The 14,521-nt window shown below is 39.8% G+C and overlaps 1 protein-coding gene across 1 annotated transcript in view; it reads left to right on the top strand.

Moving 5' to 3' along the window:
* Positions 1-14,521, top strand: part of LOC124180722 — a 34,136-nt gene that overhangs the window by 18,847 nt on the left and 768 nt on the right. The window contains exons 2-3 of the mRNA XM_046566468.1: positions 5,153-5,366; positions 11,849-11,966. Coding sequence (XP_046422424.1) covers positions 5,153-5,366; positions 11,849-11,966 — 332 coding nt within the window. The remainder of the gene's footprint in view (positions 1-5,152; positions 5,367-11,848; positions 11,967-14,521) is intronic.

Below are 14,521 nucleotides of genomic sequence, written 5' to 3' on the forward strand. Positions count from 1 at the left end.
CGTTGTACTTTCTTCGAAGGCCGGAAAAGTTGACGTACGATGAATTTATTTTACAGTACAGTCGTTAACGCATAAATATATTCCGTGTTACTTTTTCGTTAGGTCTGCTTCGCACAGTTCTTCAATACATGTTTTTTTTGTGGCTCTGCAGATATAATTTCTATCGCAACTGTTCGCAATTCGTATTGTTCATAGAGCGCCATTTTGATCATTCCATTCTTATATTCATGTATTCTCCGCCTTATCACTTATCTTCCGGTGTGACCATTAGTCATGCCGATTATCATCAACCTCGTCTATATTACATTTGTCCTCCATCTGCAAAGCAGCCACAGAGCACCTACATTGGCACTTGATTACGCACTGTGCTAACGCTGTTACTAACGAAGTGGGGCTTTCGTTGTTACGAAATAACGAAGAAATTGGCAGTTTTTTTAATGCTTCATCCTTATCGTCGGGTCATTAGGCTTTCCGAATAAATCATCCACTGAATCGTGTTAACGAGTTTTCAGATCCCAATCTTAATCACCGAGAAGTCAGAGGAATTCGTTAATTAGGAAATTCCATTAATTGTTCGAACAGTGAAGAGGCTGTAACAACATTGTTTCATCGAGCTCTTTTACGTACTTTGAAACGTTTTTTCTTTTTGTTTCTTTAATTAAATCTTTGTCACCCTCCGCAGGTGCATTCATTAATTCGTACGAAGTATTCTCTAAATTTTGTACGATTCGTTTCGCGATATTCTTCTGCCGACGTTACTCTAGCCTCCCAGATAATTTAAGAACCTTGGAAGAGATGTCATCGAGTTGGTTAAAGGCTTTCATTCAAAACGCGTAATATCCTGGAAATGTATAAATGAGAGTTCGTGTACCCGAGGATTTGTAAAAGCACCATTTTTGCCTCCTCTGCGAACTTGCGATGTATCTCCGTCAACTACATACAGCGGTTCCTTTCATACGTAGCTGTTCAAGGCACTCCTTGTTCAATAAATTGTTCGCATCCCTTTGCGTCCTGTCACATACGCATAATTTGAACATGAGATATATGTGTACACCCGGCGTGTGTTCTCTGAAAATTAGTCACCTTAACCTGGAGACCGTAGATACCTATATTGATTTACGTGCCTCGAAACTCTCGTTTCTGGAAAGTTTCCTTGAGTAACGTGGTTCGTTGAGTTCCGTTCAATTTGTATCAAAATTCCCCCTCCACGATCACGTTAACCAGGTTACAATGACGGAGCATGTTACACAATCTAACCGACGGTGGTTGAGCACGAAATTTATTCACTCTGTAGCCGCGTGGAGTGAAAATCGCGAATTTTCCGGCAGTGTTGGAGTTTTACTCGTTACATCATTCAAATATACATGCGCTTATTTATATGGGGAGATAAAAATCTCAAAATCTACTACAACGTCCCCGATCAATATATAATTAAAACTTTGAATGTTTACTTCTGTGCCAGTGATACAAGCACCGAAATCTGTTGGACTTTCAAACTTGAAATTTACTGTTGAATTTTCGGGTATCTGCATCACGGTCGGCCACGTCTGCAAACAAATTATATACGAGTAATTATTAGCCTGAAACTAGTCAACGAATCGTTCGTTGGTTGTTCTTTATAGACTGAAAGAAAAACAATGAAAATTGTTTAAAAAAATTGAGGATTCCGTTAGCAATATACCTTCATGTTTCACATTTCTGAGAAATCGAACCTGTCCGGTTCAGAGTGACCAACAATGGAGTGAGGGACAAGTAATCGCAGAATTCTGTAGACCTACTACGTCAGCTTCCAATCACAGCTACGAACAGCCGTACCGGAGAACAATGTTCTATTGATTATTCATTCCCCGTGAGCTTGATTGTCTTCGAAATATTCAAACCCCAATCAGTTTGAGACAAGAGGAAAAAAGAAAATTAACGTTTCAAACATTTTTTCGACTCTCGTCACGGCTGAAACGATTCATAATTATCAGAATAAATTTCACGTAATCATGACGTGTCTCGCACATTATTACATAACTAGCAATCCCCTCTCAGACGTTTCCGTTCTTCTCCTTCTTTTCCTTTTCTATTAAATGGCTACTTTCTTATCAGAATATCCCGTGAAATCTCAGTTAAATAGAGTTATAATAGATTCGTTACGATCGAAATGATTCACAATCACTTGAGGAATCTGAACGCATCCGATACGGGCTTCGTATCGAATTATAATTTTGTATTTAACAATGATGGTTTTCAGGGTTCGAAAATGACGAAACGTGCTTTCAATTTGCTAAGCAGAGAACTAATATCAACATGTAGTAATGCGTAAAGACCACCGTGCCCAATTTTTGCCATTGTAACGACACAACCGTTGACGAATTTTATTTCCCACACGACGCGACGGTCTGACCATAGAGCCGCATTACTACTTGAAACGAATGAAATCAGCAAGTTCCGCCAGAATTTCCATCCATCTCGTTTTCTCAGACAGGTCGGTAATTTCACGAAATGTAAAGTTTTGGTTTTGCATTAAGCTTGAATTTTCATCACTCTTGGGTTTCCTCCCCCTCTGTGTCACCTTATGAATACAATTACCGCGTGAGGCCTCATTGGCTGTAGCCTAGCATTCGAACTAACTTCATATTGTACTTGCTGAATTTCTCATTGTGTTAAAAGCTGAATGGGCGTGATGTAACAGCTCCAATTACACCTGCCGCACCGCTCTCTTGTATACCGGACTGCAATAACATAGGACTTCCTGCGTTAATTCGATAAATTTATTAATCCATTTTCACCGATATTGTCGCAACTTCATTTTGGAATCAAAGCCAGTGACGTGGAAAAGTGCTCATACGGATAGGTAAGAACTTGAGGGGTCGATGACTCTTGAATTTTTATTCGATACTCAGAAAAAAAACATTCTTGGCCGCTGTAAGTTCCGTTCTCCGCCATAACTCTTGTGTATCTGTTTTCAAATGTGTCTGAGAACCGAGTATCCATAAGTATAATCCGATGGAACTAAGCGGACTTTCTTTCGGTCAACATGCCTCCTGAAAAGTACCCCATTTCCTTTCTCCTATTGTAGGCACGATATCTTGAATGCAACAAGTTGCGGAGCCCCTCAGTGACTCATCGAGATAGAATACCTACTTTGGTGGAAGCTGCAAACTCTTCGAACAAAACTTTTCATTTCACAAGAAGTCCCCGCAATCCGTGAACTCAAATTCAGATTATTTTTGCTCGTCTGCGTGGTAGTATACATATAGATGCATGGTCGTGAAGTTTCTTCAAGTTTTGAAGCTGCGATGCAATATTCGTTTGACTGAATTGAATTGGACTGCTAAGTATTTAATTTCACTCGGAACTTCCAACGGATTAAAAGATAGCGCCGTTGAAACACCGCGGCTAGGCGGTGAAAGTACAACGTGTTTTATCGAAACTCTCGGAGCGCAAACTTGAGTTACTTAAGAACACAACTCATAGAATTTTTCCATCATTTTATCCCCCGTCCGTTATCGTCTACTTGAGAAGCTCCCGGCAGCATCGAAAAAACATATCTTATGTCATTTATACAGGTAATATTTCCAATAAATCGAAGAACTCGGGTATGTGACGTGTCAAAGTTTCGCTTCTCGTTTCTCATCGGGTGAAGATATAGCGATACAGAGGGCGGCAGAAAATGAGAATGAGAAAAACAGTCCATGGAGAAGCAAGATGGAGAGGATACTTGTTGACGTAGGAAATAAAGAATTCCATTATACATGGATACATGGTCGGTCGATAAACGTTCTCACGAGTTCACAAGGCCTCTTGAATTCGACGGAGTAAATTATCCAAGATGCCGCAGCGTCGTATCTACCAGAGAATCAACTGTTGATGCGATGCAAATATATTCGACAGAAGTTTCATCAAGAAAAATGACACAGTATTCCCCGGTTCAAATGTTACTGAAGAAACTTAGTTTTTAAATAATTTTTGAATCAAGCATTCAAGTTGCGGGATATTCGCAATGTGGATTTTAATCACTTGGTTGGGAGTGGACGAGTGAGAGTCAAAACTTGGAAAGGTCAATATTTCAAGTGTCTGTTGTGTAGAAATTTCAAACATGAAGAGAAGGATTTCTAATAATTCGTTTCTCGTTATTTTATTTTCTCATGTTTGAAATTCCGATATAATGGCCATCCGAAATATTGACCCTTCCAAGTTTTGACCCGTACTCGAGTGAACCTCGGGAGATTTTTAGCCACAAGGGGAATTTGCGATTAAATTCTTTGGTTGGATGTAGGACTTACTTCAAAGTGAAATCGTAACGAAGCCAATAAAGCTGGTTATTTATTTCTAGGAAAATAGAACTTGGCAGTAACTGAGGTATTGAAAAGAATCAGTAAATATTTTGAAAAAAAAACACTATTTTTTTTAACTACAAATATCTATCTAAGAAGTACATCATTTTCTGAAATGCGGTGAGATCCAACAATTTTCTCTTACACGTGTCTGGCAATAAAGTATCGCCTAAGGTCCATTCTTTGGGTGCCTGGAAGCTATGCTTCGTTCGAGTCAAAATACGACGTAGTTATCGCATCAGACGGGCTAGTCTTTGATTACTTCTTTCTAAATTGACCGATAAAGAAGAGAGTAGTCGTAGCAACGTCTTCTCAGCTCAGACATTGCCAGCTTGATTATAGAAACCTGTGTCTGACAGTAGAAGGATGTAGGACTGAAACTCGCGAAAGCGTGCTGTATGAGAAAACGCTTTGTCTCGCAGAATCCTGATGCTGCTCTTCGTTTACATGGCCTTCAACACCACGCATACAGCACAGGGTTATTCCGTTTAAATTCCAGCTTGTCATCTGATATTTTTCCATGTCTCGCGGAATTAAAGAACCTCCCACGCGGCATACATGTGAAATCTTGTTTGCGCAGCTTTCAATTCAATTTTCCATTTTATTGTATGAATTCTTAAAAATACGAGAATTCAACTACTTCAATTCAACGAAATCGGGCGTTTAAAAATTCCGGTAACGCATTCGTACCGCAGTGACGATAAGGGAATGCTAGGCTGAGACTTCGGAATCGAAAGTATCGCGCGCACGAGACGAATTCGTGTCGGAGCGAGGGGCGGGATTCCTTTGTAAATTTTCACCAAAAAAACATGAACATCTCGTTACAGACGGCGGGCATAGAAGTTCGAGTCACGAAGGAGTTGTCCGGGACGAACTCGGAGGTTCCTGAGAGGCACGACGATGTGCCCCACTGGGTTGCCACGTCGGCTCCGAGCCCGATTTCGCCAACGTCATCGATGTCGCCGACGACGCCGATGAATCCTCGACAATATCTATCTCCTCATGTTCTCCAAGGAAGGAATTCACTCTGCTCTGCCAACGGTAAGATTTTATTACGATAAAGGTACTAGATATACCTTATACCTAGGTATGAGTTATGGAATGTCGTCACGCTTTGATCCAGCTCTTTTTCCTTGTACACTACACGACCCTTTTATTGTAAACCTATATATTGCACAGCGTATACTTATTCCGAATAAGTTACAAAAGTGAAACACAGTCAAACATCTCATTCCCTGAATTTGAGATCATTTCACGATGGTCATGATGAGAGTTCACCAGCATTTAAAGTACTGAAAATAATGCACGCGGAAATATTGTCTCAATAGCAAAACGATCAAGTACTAGTATTTCAAAGATAATCACGCACCGCGAATTTTACCCGCGTGAAAGGTTACGCGTAACGTAATACCTAAAAATGAGACAAAGTTCCTGAAATCGTCGATGCGGTTTTTTCTCCGTTCTTCATGAAAAAGGAACGAAACAACAACTTGGGTGTCAGTTGATCATTAAAAGTATCGTTATGTGAGTTTACCCTTTGGTAGTGATTCTTGCGTCGTTCTTTCTCTGATTCCATTTCGGAAGCTTGTTTTTTTACGCTAGCGGTACAGGATCTAGTCCTAACGCTTTCAACGTTAGACTTATTCATGCTTATCTGAATCGATTTTTCATTTACACGGTGCCTGACTCTCAAGGACTAGGCTAATTGCTTTGACACGTGTGAACACTGAAGGGTCGAGTCTTCTCTTCGGCCCTTTGTCAGTGGAACATTATCTCGGCTAATTGGGAGTCACCGACTACGGCCAAGTTTCAGGGCAATAGCCGTCAAGGTAGATATGAGTCGGAGAACGGGAGGCACTCCAAGTTTGTCGGTATCAATTCTGCGCCAGCGTTTGATCGATATCCGGCTTTTGTTGGACTTTGATATTAGAATATGTCGATCAAAAAGTACATATACATATATATATACATATACAGGTATCCTTTTCGTTTTATCTTTATAATTTTTAATTATACTGTCGCTTGGATCTGATGAATTTTAGTTCCTCGAACGGCGACGTTTATAAAATATACAGATTATGTGTCGGAACGTTTTATTTTCTTCTTATTTTCTTTCTTTACCTACACCTTAGTTTATCAGAATCTAAAATTTCTCCTTTATTCGTATTCGTGTCTTTCTTCTCTCTTATTTTTCTTCGCCTTTTATCTTTCTTTGTCCAAACGTAAAGCCATGTATACATATGTATATGGATGCTCTGAGACTCGGACGAAGAAGGAAGAGTGTCTGGGGTTCAGGTGCCATGGCTGTGTCCTTGAGCGGCGTAATGACGAGGCTTTAATTTCAAAACCGTTGCCAAATACTGAGTGTCGGAAATAATAAAAAAAAATTGGAAAGTCCCCGCAGCTCGATCTTACGATGCCAAATATCTCATATCTGCGACGACGAGAGTGACATTTACAACTAGTAGAGCTTCGATTTATCCGTGTCGGGCCACTGAGGTGAAACGTCACGTTCGTGACAGCGATCGAGCGATTAGAAAGAATGAGCGAAACGGGAAGGACGTGATCAATAGTGCAGATCGCCCGATCCACAGTCTTTAGATCATTTTCGGTGAGGCAAAGTACCGAATGCCTTACTGTTTTCAGTGCACTTCCTTGAGTTCCGCCGGGAAATTATCCCACAATACGATCTCATCTAATTCGTTTGGAAATAACATCTGATTTGTTTAGATCTAAGACGGGCCTAACTGTGAGCTAATCTTAGCTCAGCTCCGATGCGTCCGACTTCGAAGGCTTTTCATCGATCAATGGGTATCCGAAAAATCTTCTAAATCCACGGCTACAGCTTTATGGCGACAGTTCTTGCCTTTTTTTTTAATCAGGGTAGACTGATAGTTTTTTTTTCGAACTAATTTGACATTAAGAGAATCTCTTCGAACGGGCGAATTTTCAAATTATATTACCATTTTTCTTGGCGATCAATTGTTCGTTTCAGTAATCTGCCAATTTGATGAGTTTCTTCCATCTAGACTCATTTCAAAAGCAGCACAAGGTATCCAACCCGGAAATTGCTCTCTGCAAATACTCAAATATTTTGTCACGAGTTATAAAAACGCGGTGAATATTACCCTTTGTACAATGCTGCTAATTACTTTATCCAATCAACGCGAGCACTTGCATCTCTCGAGATTTTCAATGAATGTAAAACGTCGAACGTGTCTTTGACGTTCAATGGCTACCGACGTTCTTTGTCCTTCGTCGATTGCGTAATATACCTTTTAGAAAAGTGATTTCTAATTTATACCTGTTGGATTCAGGCCTTGATTAATCCATCAACTCGCGTGTTCAACGACCTATATAACATTCGTACAGGAGCATCTGGTTTGACGTCATTTCACGTTGACTTCAATCTCCTGCTGTGTTCCCTATTAATGTCGGATATGTACTCATAGCCGGGAGCGGAGTCTGAAGGTAACGAGCGGAGCTGAAGACACGGAGGTTGAGATTTCATTTTTTGTTTGTATTAGCTACCCATTGCGTCACTTTGCCCATTCGTCGTGAATTCTTTACATTTATCATATGCAAATTGGTATTGAGTCGGAAGAAAATAAATTTATTTGTTATTATTATTATTTTAACCAATGAATACCAGAGAGTATCCCTTTAATACATCACCGGAAAAATTGCGATGGAATGTTTTGAAACTCGTTCTAGCGCTGACGGACGAAAAGGGGATTGATAAAATATTATTACGCTACGGTGGGGTTCTTTACACATTTCATGTATTTCATTACCATAAATTCAAGTCTCTCGGTAGCTGAAACTTTCCTTGGACCGCAACGAGTGCGTCAAACCTATTTTTACTCACCGTAAATTGGATTGGATTGGAAATAAGTAATAAAATGGAAAAACTGCGATCATTTTTATTTGATTACTCGTGGCAGCCATTTTAATACCCGGAACTACGATGGGTGTGTTCCATTGTGTAATTCTGAGATGAAACCTTTAATACACGTGTATAACATCGTTCCGTTGCTTTTTTTAATAGCTACTTTATATTCACGTGCTGTTCGGATCCGCATTTCCGAAAAAATGTAGCGAGGTAATCTTGGCGGATGAAACAAAGAAAGTAAAACTAACTTTGACATGGCTCAAAGCTTGTGATTACTTCTTTATTCTGGAAGCGCAATATTCGGGTGGCCAGCGTATCTGTTTTTCACGTTGTTTGTTGTCGTGAATTTCCATTCTATCTGACAAAGAAGAAAAAACAATAATCTGATCACATTTCCATCAGATTGCATCATGTATAATGCATCGCTTTCCGTCAGTGAATTCGATTTTTTTGTAACCTCTCTTTTCCCGGCGAGGTTGTTTTTTTTTTTCATCATCACCCAAACTAGCGACGCCAAGCACATAAAATCGTGATTATTCCGGCGGCTAGACGACTCACCGTGATTTGACGTGAAACTTTAAAATATTCTGAAATGTCTTGAAGTTTATGCAATTGCGTGCTAACTTCATCAAACAGAAGTTTCACTCAAAATCATGCTCCGCATAGGTTAGCATAAATTACAACTAAGTGTAGTTTCCCCGTTCGGAAATTTTTGGTACGTAACTGAATTTTATGCTGAGTTTTGGGCAGGATTTTTCATAAACTCTTTCCATGACAAAAAAAGTTGGATTGAGATGAAATTTATATACCAAGTTGGAAACACGTTTTGTTTCCTACAAAATTGTTTGCACATATCATCAAAAATAAATGTTCATTGTTAGAAATGTGGTGTTAAATGTAGCACCGAAAATATCGTATAGAAGTCCACACCATTTTGGTGTTGATTTTAAGATCACTTTGTTTCAAGAATCGAACGATTTACACAGATGATGTTTAATTTCACACTAATCGGTGTGGACTTTAATCAACACCGTGACTTTTCTGACACTGTATATACGCGTTCTGATGTATACTGTGTTTCGTGAGCACGATACCAAACAAATAACTTGACCAATTTCGCTGGAATGTGGAAAGAATTGCCTATATCCAGACATCACGTCTGGTTTCATAACTGCGAATCTTGAAACTTTCAGAAGATCCGTAGGTTCCGCATTTTTCAAGATCATTCATTGAACTTTGAAATACGATTTCATAAGATTGAAATAAATTTTAAGGATATTTTTTATAATGCTGAAGCACATGCGCCGGTATGGAATTTTTTCTTTATAGGTATAACGATTCCAGATGAATCGCCGAATCAATTTTGCTATAATTGGAATGGAAATAAAGTTTGCGAGTAAAGAGCGCGAGTCGTGCCTTGTGAAAAGAGGCGAAGCCCTTTGACCGAATCGCTTGTTTGTTATCCGAGTACGTATATGCCCTGCAGGGATGTGCCGCATTGAATTGTCGTAAGAATCGTCACACGAGAGGACGAGTGGCGACAGCCTAAAAATGAGATTAACATCTGACGATGAGTGTCACGTTTAATTTGAGAAGGCTGCCTTTGGAAAGTTTAGGAATAGCCAAAGAGGACGAAGTTGAAAATTTTATTTTAGATACGACTAGATGGCGGTGCTTTATCGGTGATTTCAAATTGTGTGGCTGATCTCGCGGCACTGGCCAAACGAATAAAACCAATCTGTTTATCCCACTATACTTAAAGTCTGAACATTCGTGGAAATGCTAGTTATATTTCACGTGGCGAAGTGAGTGAAGAAAACAATATTTTCCTACTTCGTATTTGCAGGTACGACTGATTTTTCGTAGCGGCTTATTTTTTGTTTGGGATCAATCGGCATTCCCTTGTTTCTTACGTGGAATGAGATCTCCAAATACAGCGAAGCTTCTCTCAAGTCTCGGTATACAATAAAGGTATAATTGCTCATAACAGAAGCGTTCTCCACCAACTCAGCCACTTTTTTTTCTACCATCTCGGATATGTTTTATAATTGGTTGTATAGTAGTACCTACTACTTAAAGGTACTCGCTGTGAACTCTAGAATTTTTGAATTTACTTGTTCGAAAATGTTATTTTTTTCTTTTTTTTTGGACTCTTATATCATGGAATATTGAAGTGGGACCAAAAAAAATTTTCCATGAAAAAGTTATGTTTGTCCATTAACTATTTGATGCAATACATATGTAATATCTTTAATGGCATCGAGAAGACTATTTTCAGCAAAAAAAAAAAAAAAAATTCATTTTGAAATTATAACATATTTATGTATTTATTTATTTCTTATACGGCCGCAGCCTTTTTGAAGAAGAAAAAAAAAGAGATACATATGCATTACACTTATAAGTAATCGAATACGATCAATATCCGCTGTTACAACCAATTTTAACCTTGATAAAAGAATGAACCAAAACTTAAGAATAAAAATACCAAAACTCAGATTTCAATAACGACGCCACACGACAAACGCTTAACGAAAAATCATACAAGTCGGGCAAAATGAAAGAACAATTATTGTACAGAGTACACATACGAAAGACGGGCTCACAGTCGAAAAAGCGAGCACCTCCCACTCTAGGGCAGAAAAGGTCAGGACTCCCGAGTCGCGTAAGCTTGAGACCGAGTAGGTATGAGCCCTCGCAACTCAACAGATAGAATACTGTTGAACATGTATTCCATTAAATAGTTCATGGAAAAACATAACTTTTTTACGCTACAATTTTTTTTCTCCGACTTCAATCTTCCACGATATATTGGTTTAAAAAAAAAAAACCATTTCTGAAACGAGTAAAATAAAAGATGTGAAAAAATTCACAGAGTATTACTACTATATAACCAATTATGGGACAGAACCGAGAGGATAAAGAAAAGTGGCTGAGTTGCTGGAGAACGCCGAAACAGAAGATCCAAAAATCCCCAGCGGAAAACACGGAGTTGGTATTTTTTCGGAATAATGAAAAATATGCGAGTCCCCGAAGGCATACGTTGTCTGGAACTTTCGTTTATATTTTTGCAAATTCGCCAACTTATCTATTTCATTTTTCATCAAGTACTTTGATTACGTGAAATACGAAGGAGAGTTTTTCCCTCCTCGATCGGGTATCTGGTAATACTATTATATCCGGTGGAAGTGAAGTTATTTGCGTTTAGGGATTTGATCGAACTACAGTCTCACACGTGCGAACATAGGTACCTTATACATACACGGTTGTCAAACAGGATTTAATACCCCCGTCAAATGCCATATTTTTTCGTATTCTCTGCGCCGACGTTACGACATGTCGTCCTGAATTACCTCGTTCACGATTTACGAACACATCACGGGAGTTTGATAGAAAATTGTGATGAAATTCACCCGGCTGCAATTTTAGTCCGCCTGCAGATATCGGTTTCCTTGATTCAAGGATCTGATCATTCAACGTTCAAGATTGTCCGCTAGTGAATTCGAAACGTGAGAATTGTACCGACAAACTTACAATTCCGTAGAATCTGACATCGGGGCTGCCTTTGCATCAAGTCACGTGCATACTTATAAATTGTGAGTGATTTACAGATTCGATTCGTTTCGGTTTACAGACTACGCCCTCAGACGGAGACGTCCTATGACCCTTCGCATCGGCCCTCGTCTCAGCCTATCAAATTGCAGCTCTTCAGCGCCGACGACCACCACCGACGCAGATTGGCCTGCCCTTAGGTGAGTTCTTAACTTTTATCAACTACTTTCATAATCCGGTCTCGTACTCAGACCCCCCCCCCCCTCTCCGGCTTATATCGACGTTGATGTTCGTCTAACTTTGAAGCACGCGGGACATAAGCCGCCATCGCGCTATATATATATCCGATATTGAAGGATTGTCTCCCGAAGCAGAAGAAATACTGAGAAATTTTGTATCATCAGGGCTGACTTCTGTGTGAAATGGATAATAATTTTCGCAAGAGCTGAAAGTTATTAATTGTTACAGGCTTACCTCGCGTTCCAAGACATAATGATATTCATTACAATAAGTTGATTCAACAAAGTTTTGTTCATTTCGAACGCAAGACTTAACAGACTTAATGGAAAAGGTTGAAATGGACCTCGTAGAATCCTTATGGAAATTGGCTCCCGGTCGAATTGGCTGGATTTACAGTATGTTACAGTACATAACCTCCCGATCTAAAGTTTTCCTGGACACAAATCCCAAAAATCGGCAGTTTCCGAGATATAGGCTTTGCAAGGGGGTTGTATCTACGGATCAAGCGATTTTTACGATTTACAAACCTTCAAGGGGGACTTGAAATCAGATATATCATTCAAAAACTGCACAACCTATTCGCAGAGACTCCGCACACACGTGAAGAACAGTACAAGTCGATTTTTGCCAGAGTCTGAGGGTCTCATCCTTCACGCGAAATCTGACGTTACATCTCTTTCTATTAATTAAACCAGCGAGTTCATGGATGGAATCAATCATAGCTTCCTGCCTATATTTAAGAATCAACCGTGCAGTTTTTTGAGTCATTTGTTTAATTTCAAGTTCTCTTGAGGCTTCATAATTCACGAAAATCACGAAATTCATAGATATCAAAAAATCCATGAAGCCCCATTGCGAAGCCTATATCTCGGAAACTGCTGATTTTTGGGACTTGTGTCCATGAGATCTTTTGATCGGGAGGATATGTACTGTAACATACTGAAAATCTAGCCAATTTCCGTACGGATTCTGCGGGGTCCTTTATAGCAACTATTTATTTCAATCGCGATAAATGTTTCGTACTTTTTAGCCCGAGCTTAGTGAGTGTTGATTAAAAAGTAATCGATAAATTCCGTCACTTCAACCGACGTGCCAAGTTCATATAAGTTTAAAGCGGGCGCAGGTCAAAGTTCAGACTGACGGTTACGTTAAATAGTCGAAACTCCACATGGACAAAGTTGTGAATGGTCAAATTTCGTGAACCGTTTATCACATATGTGAAAGCTGCTGCCGGTTGAGACAAGATTTTAGACCTCATTTGGATCTCGAAATTGGGAAAATTTTGAGGCTTTGTAGGCTTATATGAGACCTTTTCAGGTAGAGAAATCCTTAGTAGAAAACACCTTATATGAACCTACAAACTGCGCATAAATTCCGATGCTGATGTTCGAAGTTCTAATGAGAACCAAGTTCGGGAATCATTCGACCCTCGGAAGCCCCAATTGCAATATTCTGACTTAGACCTCAATTGATTCTTAAGGTTTTCTTCTCTTGAGTTCCACAGAATGGAGATTCTATTGAGCGCGATGTGAGAATCTCGAGGTTTAATTTCGATCTAGAGTATTTGAGAACTTGAAGGCTTCGTTGAGTCAAACTGGGCTTTGAGGGTGTCGAGGATGTAAATGAAACCTGATTTCGAGTCGATGTATCTATGCTACAAACGAATAGAGGCTTACCAGATTCATCCAAATTCTGAAATTTCGACTTCGGTAACGTTCTGCGTTTTGATTATTCGGAATTTCGACCGACGATCCATTTGCTAGATTTGAACGACGACCCTGATCTCGTAAAATTTGTAAGTCCGTGTTTCATATTTTTATCAGTCTTCCTCGTATGTGTTATTGGATGTCAAAAACCGGTATGATACACCTACATTTTTTCATGACACATTCTTTATTCTCGACCGTACACTTTTTACCCCCATTATGGTAATTGTGTCAGGCTTGCAGATTCTCGGTACTTACTAAGCAACGGCCGCATGATGCAGTAGGTAACATGAAAAGAAACAGTTACCTTATCAACTATCAACAAGGATGAAGCTTTTTCGAGAGCTTGAACATTCCGAGCTTTCGACAAGGTCCACCTTCCTTGCCGACCGTCGACCGAAGTTTCAGTCGGGATCTGCACAATTTATAGAATCGATTTGGTTCAGGGAAGCTTTCGTGCTTGCGCTCGAGTTACCTCGTGGTGATTTTACCCGTAAACCGCAGCCGGAAAATTATCCACGTTCTAAAACTGAATCGATGGTGTTATCATGCCGATCATACGCAGTATTCACCGTACCCGTATAAAAGCGTCAGAAGCTTGAAAGACGATCTCGCTTATCGGCAGCGTCGCTTCAGCGGTTGATCATCCCTCGTGAAGATAGTGCTGCGGAGAATGGCATAAAAGCTCCGCGTGTCCTTGAGTTTGAGCTTTGTTGTCATCAGTCGCGGCACAACATTTTGCCGTGAAGCTCGTCCGATTTTGCTTCCTGCCAGTCGAGCGTCTGGAAGCGCTTATCGTCGCACGTGTC

This window comes from Neodiprion fabricii, chromosome 4, assembly GCF_021155785.1.
Source record: "Neodiprion fabricii isolate iyNeoFabr1 chromosome 4, iyNeoFabr1.1, whole genome shotgun sequence".
In the NCBI taxonomy this organism is placed as follows: domain Eukaryota; kingdom Metazoa; phylum Arthropoda; class Insecta; order Hymenoptera; family Diprionidae; genus Neodiprion; species Neodiprion fabricii.